A 14,908-nucleotide genomic window follows, 5' to 3' on the forward strand; every position below is an offset into this window, starting at 1 on the left:
GCAGAATCGTGTCGAAGGAGTATCGTCCGTTACCCCTACCATCATCATCGTCATCGTCGTCACCATTATCATACTCACGACCGAGGAAACGTTCTTCAAAAAGCACAATCCCATGGGATCATCTTCTGGAAGACGCTGCATCGCCGTTGGGAAACATGACGAGACCTCAGCTATGTGGCGCGGCATCACATTCGCCATCTGTGATTGCTGCTCGAGGCTCACAAAGCTTTCTCCCGGGAGTCATGCTAGGACACCACGTTGATTGGTGATCAGTACCCACTTCAATCTCCACTTCACTTGATGCCTGCTTCCAGACTATCCACGCACTATTCAGCACCCTCCTCCTCTGCGTTCTTGGTTAACTTCAGCAGTTTCGGAGATCCCCTCAAGGCAGGATCAAGTCGAAAAAACAATCTCGATCTCCACTTCACTTGATCTGAGCCGCGAGGATGGCATAAGGAGAGAACGAAGACATGATGACTGGCACGATGAGGGCTCTTGGTTACCTTCGGCAGTTCGGAGATGTCCTCAAGGCGCGACGGATGAAAAAGGAAGCCATCCTGAACCTGAATCTGACTTGATCTAAGCGGTGAGGATGGCATTAGAAGAGAACGAAGACACGATGACCGGCACGATGAGTGCCGTTCTGCATTTACAGGTTTGGTACTTTGGAATGAATACAGGAGCAGCATACGAAGGCGCGTCGTAAGCACATTCGTCTAAATTTCGTGGTGGCTTCCTCTCACGACACCTGCTTCCATACGCACTTTCTAACACTCTCATCTTCTGCGTCCCAGGGAAACCTAGGCAGTTTCAGTATTGATTGGGATGCTCATATTGCAGGCCTGGGAGGCCGGGGGGGCGACATATCCTGGCCGTCTCTTGATTGGTAGCACCTGCAAGAACGACAATGGAGCCAACATTTGCAGTCCAGATATGCAGTAAGGCGATTGCAAACGCGTGGAAAGCTGAGGACCCCGAAACTCCGAGGAAATCCACTATGCGTATCTTGGAGCTCAAGATGTGCCCAAGGCACTGACAGTGAAAGGCCAATGTACCCATGCAAGTCCATACTTATGTGAGTAGACTGGCGATCATGGTATTGGAGAACAGCAATTCTTCCCATGTTGTCGTTATGCCAATCTTCGACAAGTGTGCCTCTCGTGGCAGGGCAACATAGAAGAGAAGGTCAAATGCATGCGAGAATGCGTTGACTTCGATGAGCCAAGGTTGGAAGAGCAGTCGAGATGAGCAGGAGCGGGAGTGGGGAAGGTAGCGATAATGACGACTGGCCAAGGTTGCAAGAGAATGAGCGAGGAGCAGAAGAAAGTCCCGATGTCTCGCGACTGAGGGCGTACATGTAAGAGAGGGGGAGGAGCAGGAAGAGGTGCAGATGTCGGTGGACTAGGGTGGTCGAAAGAGAAGGACTATAGAGCAGGAGAATAGTGATGGGTACGAAGTTATATTATGAAGCGTTCAGAGTCGAGCTTGGCGGCCGGGCTGGAGTTTGCTCGATGTTTGCGCAGGATGTAGTTTAGTAGAGTTGGTTGAATTCCACGATCCTGGTTTTTGCCAGACGACAGAGTGGATCTCCCCGCGAGACGTCTGTGCCTTTAGGAGATGTTCGCACCAGAGAGAGCGGAGCAGACAAGTATCGACTTGCTGGCGTAGCTCATGCCGGGATCTGGAATGCCGTTACTGTCATCAGTATACGATCTCATTCAATCCGTCCAACTTCACACTCACCTTTGGAGCCTGGCGAGAATACATCTGACGTGTACGGCAACCTCTGCACCGTATTTCTTGGTCGATCTTGGGGAAGAAGCATAGAAGAAGACGAGCTCAGAATCCACATGAACCAGCTTACTGCAGCAGGAAGTGGAGTCCAGGTGCACGTTGGTGACGCTAGGAGGTACTGCATGGATGGACTCTACAATTTTTTTCGAGGTCCTTGCTCAGCCATGTTGGCAACATCAATGTCGAATCTATCAGTCTGTTGCACAATGCTTCGAAAACAACTCACGTCTCGCGCACAAACAGGTCGGGCCTACCAACTCCCACCGAGCGGCAGTGGCTCAACGATGGGACTGTCACGAAGGGGTCAGAGATATCATTCATAACAATGACGGCAGTGATACTCTTCATGGTCTGAACCCCTGGGCGGCTAAAGCTAGAGACTTTGTATTCTGAGATGTACATTTACATGCTGAGATGATTTCCATTCGTGTTTTCATTTCATAGACTCTCGATTGATGACGCTACTAAAGGCCGTTTCATTCATATCATGTGTTATATCCCAAGTCATCCGCAAGAGACACATTCTGAATGCCAAAGGGCGATGACTTGCCCTCTTCTCTCCTCGGATGTAATAGAATCGCGAACCCATCAGCGAGCCCACCCTTATCAGGCACGAAGATCTGAAGCCCTCGCATCAGACGATCCGTCCGAAGGCTTCACCTCACACAGAACCTCATTGAGCATTCTAACAAGATTCCTCAGCTCTCTTGCTGAAGGAATGACTAGGCCCTCTCTCAGTTTCTCTTTGATGCTGTCAAGCATAAGTTCAGCTGTTGCTGCTCGATTACCGCGGTCTCCATGCTTTAAAGCCCACAGATCTGCCACCTCTGTCTTGAACCGCTTGCGATCCGCATTGGTCGCATAGCCACTATGCAGGAATTGGACTCGGGCAGCGACATGATCTGGGATAAATGAGTCCGGCAGTTGGGATGCGGTCGGGGCCTGGCGTTGGATGTTCTCCTTCAGTTCGGCAATCTCTCCTCGAAGCTTGGGGATTAGGGCGAGAGTCTGATGCTTGTTGATACCCTTCTCCAGCTCGAGCTCGGACTGCAGTTGGGACTTTTCCCTCTCGAGATCGAACACTTGTGCTTCAATGCCCTCCATAGAGCTGACCTGAATCTCTAGCTCAGTGATTTCTTCCTTGAGCTTCTCAATCTCGGAATGATCGGGGGTGTTGTTGTTGGGAGTCTCCTTCGCAATATCGAGCTCCCGCTGCAGTTGAGAGATAGCAGCCTCTTTTGCAGCGATAACGCCCTCCAAATTGACATTCTCCTTGCGAAGAACGGCGACTTGTCGCTTCTGATCGCCGACGACCTTTGCTTGGGTCAGACGGGAAGCGCGGAGAGTTGATGCGGCGCCTTCGAGCTCATTGATTCTAGTGGTCAGCTTCGAGATTTCGTGCTTGTGTAGGCGGTTGGTGTTGGACTTTTCTTCTTCCAGCTCGCGAATCTTCGTATTCAGTTTGGCGATCTCAGTATTCCGAAGGTCGTTGCCCGCCTTAAGAATACGAGTCTCTGTAGTCAGCTTGAACAGTCCGTCGTTGTGGAGGTTGTTGTTCTCCTGCTTCTCCTGCTTCTCTCGCCCCAGTCGCTCGCTGGCCGCATTCCGTATCTCGACGCTGGCTACCTGGCCCTCCAAGTCTTTTTTCTCCTGCTCGGCCTGGTTCAAAGCTCGGCGAACGTTTCTTAGCTCGTCACTGAGCTGATTTGTAGCGAATGAGCTTTTACGACAACCCACCTCCTTCTTCTGGACCTCCATTTCTCTCTTCACTAGGTCCTTCTCCCTCCTCTCAACCTCCTTCACTTTCGTAGCTACATCCTTTTCTCTGCTCGCAACCTCCTTCTCTTTCTTGTAGATGTCCTTCTCTTTGTCTTTGACCTCCGTCATCGTCTTTTCAGCCTCTCGCCACTTCGTGTCGATCGTCCGGTCTTTCTCTCTTAGTGCGGCTTCAGTCTGGTTCAACCAGTCTGCATGTGCCTGGAGCTTATCACGCCACGTGGCAAGAGATTCGTAGTCGCTGTTCAAGTCTATGGCGTCCGCCTCCAGACTGCCAACACCTGCGACATTGTCCCAATCCTGAACACTCTCACCAGCCTCGCTGCCGTCCATTCCAGTATCGTCAACTCCAATACTTCCAAGAGATCCGGCATTGGCTTTGGATTGAGTCTCGGCCTTGAACATAGCGATATCATTTCCACTGTCGCTCTCGCTCTCGAGAAAAGTGTTGACTGCAAGATTCAAGAACTCTGTCCTAGATGCCAAGAGCCCGGCTGCCTTGTCCTCACTATTGAGTGCGAGCTTCAACTTCTTTCCTGTCCTTCTCTCCAAAAGTCCATACAGCAAATTGTGTCTGCGATACTGCTCTTTGCTGTCCCCCGTAGCCTCTTGAGTAGCAAGTGCGGCCGCATAGAGTTCGTTGAAAGAGTCTGGCGTGAAGATGTTGTCATTGTTTGCGGCGAGAGCTTTGTCGATGGCTTCGTAGTCATATGGGAGTTTCGGGGACTTCTTGCTGTACGGCATTGTGAGCTTATTGAGCAGCCACATGCATCGAACTGGTGCGGTGTTGTATGCTGTGATCCTATAGCGGTTTTCTTTTTGGGTAGTGTTGCCTGATGAGATATTGCTTGATGGAATGTCGTTGGATAATTGATTCCTGACGAGGTGTTGTGCTGTTCTCTGTTGTGATTCGTCTGACAGTAGATCCTGTGCGGTGTTGGTATAGCGTAGATGAGGAAGCAAGAATAATGCGAGAGATTTGGCCAAGATATACCCCAAGGCGAACACTTCTTGCTGTCCTGCTTTGCATGCTTTCAGCTTTTGTGATCCTGTATTAAGCTTGCTTTGCAAGTCAGCTTCCTTCAACTTCGTTCAAGAAGCGTGCTTCTTACCTGTCGAAAGCTTGCTTCCGCACTTGACAGCATGCTTGGACTTCTTCCAGTGCCTGTAGCAAGCGTGCTTTGGTTCTGAAAGCATGGTTCTTCGAGCTTTTGCTCCAGTGCTTCGCCGCATGCATGCTTTCCATTCATCCCTTCTACATAGAACTGTGCAATACGGGAACGCATCTGGACCTGAAGATGGGAGACCAGTACTCGAAGCCGTAGGACGCCGATGTTTTTCTCCTCGACACCTTGCAGAGTTTGAAGGTCCACACATGACTGCGTGCATCGTCAAACTGGACAGGCAGCAGCTGTCAGAGGCATTCGGTGCGCGGTGCGAAGGTCAATGAACGAGGACCTTTGGGATGCTCCTTCCAAAGCCATGCATGGTCATATTCTTGTCTCTGGCCGCAGAGGTGCAGCACGAGCGTTTATCTGATGACAGCCTTGACTCAAGCTTAGTGTCCGCAAATCTGGTACACTTTGTAGCAAGGAGATGTGTGACTTGCTCTCGCATTCCGAGACCTTGCCGAACTCAGCATGCCATACTGATCTGACAGGCAACCATGGGTGCATGCGGCAAGGCGAATGATCGTACGTAGGCGAATCGTACGACTTATTCAAACTCCTTGACCTGCTCCTTCCCTGGTTCTTTCGTGTTGTTGCAGGTACTGCATTCAGTCAACGAGTGGCTTCCTGGGCCTTCTGGAATCTCGGTAAGCCCACTGCGGCCAGTAAGGTGCGGCCCATATGCATTTCGTGATAATACGGCAGATACTCGATGTGTCCCTTTCTCGCTGTAGCAGTGTTAGGGTGGCGAGGATGGTAAGGATGGTGAGGATGGTAAGGATGGTGAGGATGGTGAGGATAGTAGGATGGTGAGGATGATGAGGATGGCGAATATGGCGAGGATGGCGTCCACTACGGAACTCAATTCTCCATACACGAAGGTCAGACCGGAGGTAGAAGTCTTCGCTGGTGATATGGAGGACTCTACGCCAACAAAAGACTTACTTCAGAGAGGTTCACGTGTCTTTCATGCCGTGAAGCTACAATGGCAATGACAGGCTGGGCCTTGGCTGTGGTCAGACATGTCGTGAAAGTTGGTTCTTTCCTCAGCGAGATGGTGAAAATCGTGTTTTACTACTCGATGTAGCTCGGCAAATTCAGCACCAACGATCTTCAACGCCGCCCAATGCTTTTTGGGTTGATACATTTCTCACGACTGGTGCTCCATATGGAATCCACACCCATACCTGCTTCGTCTAGACGGCCTTTCAGCCAAACTCGGGTTGAAGAACTCTGATACCGCCGGGTAACCCCTCTTGCCAACTCTTCCTTACCGGAGCCCGAAGGACTGATGTATGGGTCAAGGCGTGCGAGGCCAGTTTCACGAGCGTAGACCTTGCAGCTTTATAGAATGGGCAGGGGATGTTCCGTGACACCCCGTGAGACGAATCCATTCGATACCGGAAAATATCGCACGGAGAGCCTACGAGGCCAGAGTCTGCATAAGCCGGCGCACGGAGAGGGGTTGTCATGCCAAATCCTTAACGCTGTGCTGTGCATCTTCGAGGAGGTTGATGTTGCGCCGACCTCGATCGCTAGCGGAAAGGAGCAGGATGGTGCAACATACCGCTGGACGCTTTGAGTGGAGATCGCCACGCCGTGAGATGGGTCGAAGTTATGTTGGACTCACGATCTATCGTCTACAGGAAGAACAACGTGCCTTCTGACTGGGCTCCAAGCTTCGCCTACACGTCTGATAAAATGCGATACCCACACTTCTTGGTGTACCAGCTGGGAAGCTCGATATTTGACAATGTTTGTATGCTGACACGTACTAGGCAATACTTCAAAGTCCCAGTAGCAGATGCAGACAAGATGAAGAGCCGATGGAATAAATATTCAACGGGGATGGAGACAGTTTTCACCTGGAAGAAGTGGCCCTGGAAGTGCGAGGATACTCAAGGTGTGCATGCTTTAATACCGGACTGCGATGTCACATTGTTCTACATTTCTTATTCATACTCAAGCACAGGCGTGGGATCACCAATTTCCATTCCTGGCCCATCATCAGCAGCCAATGCCCGGTAGACCTGTCCATGAATCAAGTCCTCAACCAAATCCTGCCGCACTCTGACCTCGGACATAGTAACGCGACAGAATGGACACGGAACATCTGCTATGACGCCTGCAATCTCTCCTGTCTCTTCGTCGATGAGGTCGAGCCCGACCAGGTCCGCTGCTGTGACATTGGAGCTCTTGCTCGCCACGAGCTTGGCAAAGCAGGGCAGATGAAGGTGTTGGTGGCACTGGTGACATTCTACTGGATAGTTTAGGTCTTTGCATCGAGTGGGGTTGGTTTGATCAAGGCAGATACCGCAGGTGTGTGGCTGGGTGTCAGAGGTGACCGCTTGCATATTGTTGCCAGATGTGGAAGCCGTATCCCCAGCGAGGTCGAGGATGACTGAATTTTGGACCTGTGGAATCGTGTCAATGTCATTTTCAGAAGCGACAGACGGTTCATTTCATACCGGCACACGATGATGAAGGAGAAGGCATCTCGTGACCCACACCGCCAGCACGGCTTCACGAAGCATTATAGTATTGCAGCAAGTGTGGCAGGCAAGGGCATTCCAGATATTCTGAAAGCCGTCGTGCAGCTTCCAGAAGGGCAGTTTGGCGTCGAGGCTGGCCAGAACCAGGAAAACATTGCATTCGAACAATTTGTGGATAGTCATATTGGGGTGGCTCGCGCCATGGCAGCCCGGGCAGCGGTAGAGGCGAATCGAAAGAAACTCAGACATAGCTAGAGGATCCAGTGACAGAATTCTCAAGCTTTGGGATAGAGCAGTGCCGGAGGAGTGCTGGAGCGTTGTACAATGCTTGAGAGTTCCGGTCGAAGGAAGTGTGGTGGGAGATTGGCTTTTCAACCCACGGAAGCAGAGGGCTCCTTATATCCACGGGAAGCTGTCTCTCAAGCAGTCGACATGTTAAGCTTGCAGATACGACCTTGTCCAAAAGCAAGCCGAAAGATAACTTCTCCGAGCTAGCAAAGCCAGAAGCACGCTTCTCAAGCCGGAAGCATGCTTCAGAGGTAGAAAAAATGCTCATCGGGATAGAAGTAACCCAATTGATCCAGGACTGGGGTCGTCTATCGCGTCCAGATCTGAAAATGATGGCTATGGGAACTGCATCCTCATTCAGCTCACATGAATGAAATGAAAGAGTCTGCGACGTATCGTTGGCGATGAAGCAGTAGAAGCAGCCGAAGCGACTATTTCGCCCGGAGAAGGGAGCTTCCGTCTAAGCCGTGACGAAAACCCGACAGTAGCGGCAATGGCTTTTGCGTTGATGATCAGAGTTGGTGCCTTGTCGAATCGAAGTTTACCATAGTGTATCACCATGCAGGGCTTCAAGCGTGGTTATGCACTGCGTGCTACAAGTCTTGTTGGTAACTTGGCACATCTTGCTCAGTGAAGCAAGATGGATATTTTGAGCCCTGAACCGATACCAGGAAAGATGATATTGCTGGGCGCTGGCGCAACTGGTCGAACGGATATAGGTAGATGTTGAGGATCACTGGCAAGCGACAAGCGGCATAGTAAGTTGAAGTTCGGGTATGGGAGCACAGCCATTGTCCAGTCTTGGTCGTGAAGGCGTTACAGATTACATATTCGTCTAATTATTCATCATCGCACATTAACATGATCATCAAATCATACATGCTGTTCCAGTGAAGTCATCGCGTCCATAGTCAGACGTGGCAGTACATATACTCATTGTCACTGGCCATCCTCTCGCACGCTCAACCCCAGCCAATGGGTGCTGAACAAAAGCGATTTCCATCAGCGACATCCGCAGGCCGTTCCCCAAGACCTGCATGCCCAGCATACCCGAGTTATGCATCCCCTTGCTCGCCGACAGGAGCGCGCAGCATTTCCAAGATGGCTTTCGCCGCCTGAGTGTAGGCGGAACGGTACTGATCGACACTGGCGCGCAATGCTTGGAGCTGGTCGGCGTAGGAGGTCTGGTCCGCATTTAACGCTTGTCGTACTCTTCCTATGCGCTCGCGAAGCTCTCGCTGCTTGTTCTGGGCACTGTTGCGTTTGTCTTTGATGAGTTGCTCCATATGCTTCCTCATAATCGCCGAGTTGACTTTCGTCAGGTCTTCCTCGATTTCGGCAAGCTCGCGGTCCTTGGGAGGCTCCGTGTCCATAGCTTGCTTGAGCATTTCGCGAATGCGCTTGTTTTCGGTGTATGTGGTCTCGGCGGCGTTGACATGAGCGAGGTGGAACCTGAGACGATCTTTGTCCTCCTTCAGGATCTGTTCAATGAGTGGACCGGAGCTGGCTAGCTGCAGAGAAGTGTCGACGGACAGGGAGGGCACGGAGCGTGGCTTCGGCACCACTGGCGAAATTGGCGCGGCGAGGTAGTCCTGACATACAGAGACGAGCCGATCCCACGCGGCGACATGCACCCTGGAGGTAGGCGGCTGCAGCGGCGAAGATTCGAGGAAGTATGGCACCAGGATGGCTGCCACAGTGCTTGCGATGCTCTCCGACAAACTGAGCGACATTGGCACGTCGGTGATGACCGGCGCTGGTTCTGCTCGCTCCATCTCCGTCCGCATGGTGCGTACGTTGTTGTTCTCCTCTTCAGGACCAAAGTAGGCCATGATGAAGTGAGTGGGCTCGTTGTCGGAAGGTTTGCACCAAACAGCCCATCCGTTCACTGGCTCGGTCAGATCCAGGTACGCGGTCTTGGTGAGCGTGTCGTTGCAATGGTGCTCGTACTGGAACTCGTGCTGGCCGTTCGTGGTGAGCTGAGAGTCAGCCCGTGGGGTTAACGCGACGTGGCGAATGCCAAAGAGGCCGAGAGTAGACTGCAGGGCGGCAATGGTTACCGTCGCATCGCGCGTTGGAGGGGTGGGCGTGTGTGAGCCATAGACGCGCTGCTTTTTGGCTGCGGGCTCGGCCATGACGGTGGTAGCGTGATGCTGGTCACTGGTGGAAGTCGTACAGTTGTCGTCGCCTTCGTGGTCCTCCCCAGCGGCAGATCGGCGGGTGGTTGAAGACTCAGCGTGCGACGTCGTGAGAGTACGTGCAGAGGCAGGTCCAGATGCAGGTGCGCCACTTTGAGTTGCGGCTGTCGCTGCGGCTGCGGCTGCGGCTGCGGCTGCGGCTGCGGCTGCAGGGTTGCTCCGTGGCGGGGTGCAGCTGTCACCTTCGTATCGAGGACCGAAGCCAGAATCGTCTGGGCCAAGCTGGGTGTCGTCAAAGTCAAGGCCAAGCCCGCTGAAGCTGTCGTCGAGGCCATCTACCGAGGCGTCGCAGTCTGTGTGTCTCCCTCGCTCCATGTCGGGGCTTGCCGCGCTGGTATCTTTGTCTCCGCCATCAAATAGCTCGTCGTCGTTCTGACTGTGTTCACTGCCGGAGTCATCCTGTTCCAGCGAGTCATCATTCGTCTCTCTTGAGCATGAAGTCGATGTTCTCTTCTTGCTGGCGCTCGGCGACGCTGACTCTGCATCTTTCTTACCCTGTTCACTGGTGGTGTCATCCTGTTCTGGCGATTCATCGTGCGTCTCCTTTGAGCTTGAGGCCGATATTGACTTCTTGCCGCGGCTCGGCCGTGCATGAGACTTCGTACCCTTCTCTTTCACCCATCCACGATCCAAGAAGCTCTGCAATGCGTTCTTTGCGTCCTGATTGTGCCATTCTTGCCCCTGCCCCAGTGATCGGTCACGTAGCCGTACACCGCCGTTATTTCTTTTCTCACGCTCCTGCTGATTGTATACAAGAGAGCCGAGGGCTTCCTGGAATGTGAGGCTCAGGGTTGCATTTTCAGATGTCTTCCGGAGTAAAGACAGCGACTGCAGGCTGTCGGTGAAGCGATAGGCAGAGATCTCGTCGCCGAAAACGCCATACATCGTAAGTAGGCTGAGTCCCCAAGGCGTATACTTGAGCCTTGTAGCTGCCTTTGCCTTCGACGACTTTGGAATTTGTAGCGTATCGGGAAGTTCGCTGATCTGCCTCTCCAGACGCCCGCGCAGTTCAGCAGACATGAGTTTTTCGAGGTGCGAAGAGGTTCCGGAGCTGTCTACAGATGCCTTCCACAGCTCTCGGAAGCGCTTGAGAATCTCGGCGGACTCGATTTCCTGGCGATCTAGGGAGTGCTGTAATTTTTCCAGCGCTGTCGAGACAACCGCATCGCTGCTACTGTCGCCAGATTGTGAGAGCGGGTGGGCGGAGGACTTGTGTGGACTCCTGAGTCGTGCCATGGTAGCGTGGCTGGCCGCTGTCGCTCCGTTCAGATCTGTGTGTGCAGCCATTCAACGCCTCGGGGTGAAGGTGTCCAGCGGATAAGTTGCACCTACCCTGAGTAGCTGATGCCGGAGCTGAGCTTGCGGACCCTGATTCAGCCGACTTCCTTCCTCACCCCGGTAGAGTTCGCCTTGTGTTTGGGCGGGCTGCGTACCTGACAGCATGCATGTCATTGCATGGATGATTATGTCATTGCGTGGATGATGGGAGCCCGGGCCGAGGTCCGCTGCCGTTGGTTGCCAAGCCATCGACTTTCTCGCCCCCGGTATGAATGTCTTTCATTGACTTCTCGCACGTAGAATGTCTCTCATGCACTTCTTGCACAATGTCTCGCATGCAACCATGTCTCGCCGACGCCGATGCCTGCAGCGACCCTCTTCATTTCGTCCACCGCCAGAATGCATCCTCCAGCTTCTGCTTTCCATACTGGCCCCCGCTCACATTACTTCCTCCTCGCACGCCAAAATGCGTCTTACCATGACTATGCGCATGCATGTTGAGCACGCCGTCGACAAATATCACACTGCACTGCGAGTCGCATCGGTCTCTCTCATCATTTACGCCCTCGTCATCACCAGATCCCTTGTCCTTCTTGCCTTGGCGTCTTTTCTTGTAACCACGACCGCTTCCTGGTACTTGGAGCTCCTCCACCTTCCACGAATCCTCTCCTCGATCCGCGCCCGCTGCTTGCTCGCTTTTCTCCTCGTCAACTTCCTTCTCCCCGCTATACCTGTTGTCTACGTGCACCTTCATCCTCGAACATTATCCCAAGCCACCGGCTCCACCTCCGAACCGCCCGCAATCGCCGCCATCGCAACCATCCACACCCTTACAACGACCGGTATCCGAGAAAAGGATGCCGCCGTCGCCGACGACATTCGACTCACCCAACTCCTCTGGTGCAAGAGCATGGTAGCAGCCTGTCGTCTTCAGCCCCAACTGGCCCAAAACACGACCTTCACGAGAACATGGACATTCAATGCTACTCAGTTGCTTGGATATCGGGACCTGATGGGCACATCGCAATACGCCGAGTTGGAGAGACTTGGTGCAAGAGAACAAGGGTTGTGGTGCGATCCATGGGACTATTGCAAGCCTTCTCCGAAAGCACTCGAGCAGCAGAGAGGGGGCGATGCGAGCAGTGCTTGGAAGCAAGAGGCTATGCTGCATTTCCTGAACTTTGCCGAGCGTCTGGATGAGATTCAGTGGCACAAGATTCACACCGTCAGTCTTTTGAACTCCGGCTTGGACCTTGGGATGAGTGTTAGGGAAGCTTGGGTCAAAAGGACCATAAGTCGCCTCGACGAGATGGATGAGCGACGAAAGAACATGCAGAAAGGCTCGAGAGAGTTGGTTGAATCAGGATGGCAATGGTGCTGGCCGTTTGCGGCGAGCATCGGCACTGGTAGGCTGATGTGGAACATTGTTTCCGAGGGAACATGGCAGAGAGCGAAGACGTGGATCCTGGGAGTCTTAGTGGGTGGAGAATGGTCGATGGAGCCTGGCGATGCGAGACTCCACGCTGAGACTCAATGGGCCAGCGACGACTGTGAAGATTTTGTGGCTTTTCAGGAATCTGTCAACATCATGAAAGACATGGTAGTGCAAGACCGCGCAGAGCTTGACGCAATCAAGGACGGAATCACTTCTCTCTTGACGCACAGCGGAGAAGACTTCGATGCACTCGAGACCTGGCTGAGAAGCGTGGCAGACGAGGTAGTTGGGAACTTGACAACTTGGCATGTTTGGGACCACGCGAGTGCCGGACTGAATGGGCTCAGGAGAGAGATTGACGCGCTGTCTGGGGAGGATGCGAGGAACATGAGGTGGCAAGAGCGGTATTTGGTTGAGGATTCAGAGTGGTGGAAGAGGGCGCTTGCGGATGGAAGGCTGGGAACATAAGCAGTGTCAACACCATGCTTCTCTACGTAGCTGAACAAGACGATGCAGAGATTGTTTGGTCATGTTCGTAAAGGCCTTCAAGATCGTGCTGATTCTTGAGACTCGTGGTCGCTCTACAATTCTTGCTATGACCTCGGGAGTTGGTCAGTCGTCGAAGCGGACCTTGATGGGTTCCAAGTCTACATTGTTATCGAGAGAAACCCATTGATTCTTACCTTCCGACTTTGCATGGTAGCTGCAAGAATTGACATGTGCATTGAGACCACCAACAACGTCTTCTTCACCGGCCGCGCGATCATCGTCGGACAACGTGCGGTCATCATTGAGCTCTCCCGGCTCTGGTGCCGGGTTCGATGAGCCGTGGAGTGTCGGTCTCCGCTCACTGGCAACATTTCCATGAAGTGCAACAGAAAGTTCATGCTTGATGAGACCGGACCATTGTCGTAGCCGTATGGAGGGAGACACTGCACGGATTTCTGTTGGAGGGAACCAATAATCACTATTTGTTCATCGTCGCATCTGTCATCATGTTTACAAGTCTTGTTGGCTTGCGAGCGGCTTGGTATATCTGTCAAAATTTCATCGAAAAGGCCTTGAATACGTACACCCAGCCCCACTGCGGCTTCCTGGCAGGACAGAAAAGCCTGAGTCTAATGTGCTTTCGACTGCGAAAGCTTTGGTCTTGTTGCTGCTGTTGTAGTAATTGGAGGCAGGCCTCATTGCTGCAGCAGATTACCAACCCGTTGTCTACGTACTGGGATTGATCTTTATCTTCGGCCCCAGGCTCCGTAAGGCGCGCCTCGATGTCCTTGTTCTATGACTATGGCTATGAGACGTCCAGGGTGGCCTGCTGAGCGCCACCGCCTGCCAACACCCGTCAAATGTCTGATGCAGTCTTCCTGTCTCATCATTGTTCGTCGACCCGATGTGAGTCTGTTGCTCTCATTTTGCCTCCTGCTCTTTGCTTGCAAGCCCCGTGCCTGGGCCCGGACCTGCGCGATATCCTGAGTCTTGCGCTAGGCGTGGCGTCAAGCGGTTTCTTGTTGACGAAAAAGTACACCATGCGCGAGCAAGTTGTCGCGGCGAGTCGTGAGTGTTATGCTGAGACAGACTTGACAGGAATGGGAATACGTGGGAGCTTCAGATCGCGGCACTTGGATCATGTGAGGCCCCTCGGATCGTGATCCTGCGATCCGAGTCGCTCCACGCGTTTGGTGCTGAGACAGACTTGATACGCGGAATGGGAATATCCGGGGTTGCGTCAGCCACTTCACCCCTCGCCTGCGCTCGGGGATTTCGGCTATACGTAAAATCGCGATTTGTTAGTAGGCCACACGTAAATCTCGACGCCAGCGTACATTATATAGTGTATAAGATAGGAAATCGATAGTGCGTACGATTATAGTTAAGAAGCAGTAGTTTTCGAGCAAATTACGACCGTATTATAGTTAATATACCTATTCTTATCGCCTTAGCGCGTACCTCGCATCGACTATATAATTAATTACTGTACAGGTTAGCCTATATATCACTACCGCCTCTTTAGTAAATAGTTAACTACTATAGCTATTGTCTTGTATGTCTTCTAGCTTAATAGGGTCGTTCTTGCTACTAGCAACTAAGCCCTTATAACGACTAGTTTTCTTCGGACCTTCGTAGAAATACCGCTTCCGCTATACAGACTCTTAACGGCGACGAGGATGTACTAGATAAGGCTAAATTATAGTGTATATAGTATCCTTATTAAGTAGCGCCTTATCTTATTGCAACTAGTCTAGTCGGGTATTAGGCTCTTACGCGAATAAGCCGTTTAATCGCCGCTTTAACTTAACGTTAGTCTAGGTTAGAAGGTTACCTTCTTCGTGTTCGTAGGTGCGGCTCGGCAGTAATAGTGTCTATACCTAGCTCTACGTATAGGTAATGTCGCCGCCGTCGGAGGTATAAGTATATCGCTTGTATTCGCTAATAATATTAGCGTACGGATTACCGGTCTTCTTTACCGAGTCG

General features: G+C 52.3%; 4 protein-coding genes across 4 annotated transcripts; 1 reads left to right on the forward strand and 3 right to left on the reverse strand.

Moving 5' to 3' along the window:
* Nucleotides 1-1,613: 1,613 nt before the first annotated feature.
* MYCFIDRAFT_84015 (uncharacterized protein) lies at nucleotides 1,614-4,770 on the reverse strand (the record flags this gene model as incomplete). Its single annotated transcript, XM_007934067.1, has 4 exons — nucleotides 1,614-1,684; nucleotides 1,747-1,812; nucleotides 2,463-4,637; nucleotides 4,701-4,770. 4 exons carry the CDS (start codon nucleotides 4,768-4,770, stop codon nucleotides 1,614-1,616), a joined length of 2,382 nt encoding a protein of 793 aa, XP_007932258.1.
* A 3,807-nt stretch (nucleotides 4,771-8,577) lies between these two features.
* On the reverse strand, nucleotides 8,578-10,956 carry MYCFIDRAFT_200748 (uncharacterized protein; the record flags this gene model as incomplete). The annotated part of the gene is made up of 1 exon (XM_007934068.1): nucleotides 8,578-10,956. One exon carries the CDS (start codon nucleotides 10,954-10,956, stop codon nucleotides 8,578-8,580), a length of 2,379 nt encoding a protein of 792 aa, XP_007932259.1.
* A 343-nt stretch (nucleotides 10,957-11,299) lies between these two features.
* On the forward strand, nucleotides 11,300-12,901 carry MYCFIDRAFT_180086 (uncharacterized protein; the record flags this gene model as incomplete). Its single annotated transcript, XM_007934069.1, has 1 exon — nucleotides 11,300-12,901. One exon carries the CDS (start codon nucleotides 11,300-11,302, stop codon nucleotides 12,899-12,901), a length of 1,602 nt encoding a protein of 533 aa, XP_007932260.1.
* Nucleotides 12,902-12,923: 22 nt separating this feature from the next.
* On the reverse strand, nucleotides 12,924-14,261 carry MYCFIDRAFT_180087 (uncharacterized protein; the record flags this gene model as incomplete). Its single annotated transcript, XM_007934070.1, has 9 exons — nucleotides 12,924-13,080; nucleotides 13,125-13,283; nucleotides 13,310-13,493; nucleotides 13,519-13,616; nucleotides 13,657-13,685; nucleotides 13,723-13,865; nucleotides 13,894-13,917; nucleotides 13,950-14,182; nucleotides 14,236-14,261. The coding sequence occupies 9 exons, from the start codon at nucleotides 14,259-14,261 to the stop codon at nucleotides 12,924-12,926; spliced, it is 1,053 nt and encodes a 350-aa protein (XP_007932261.1).
* Nucleotides 14,262-14,908: the final 647 nt, after the last annotated feature.

This window comes from Pseudocercospora fijiensis, assembly GCF_000340215.1.
Source record: "Pseudocercospora fijiensis CIRAD86 unplaced genomic scaffold MYCFIscaffold_13, whole genome shotgun sequence".
In the NCBI taxonomy this organism is placed as follows: domain Eukaryota; kingdom Fungi; phylum Ascomycota; class Dothideomycetes; order Mycosphaerellales; family Mycosphaerellaceae; genus Pseudocercospora; species Pseudocercospora fijiensis.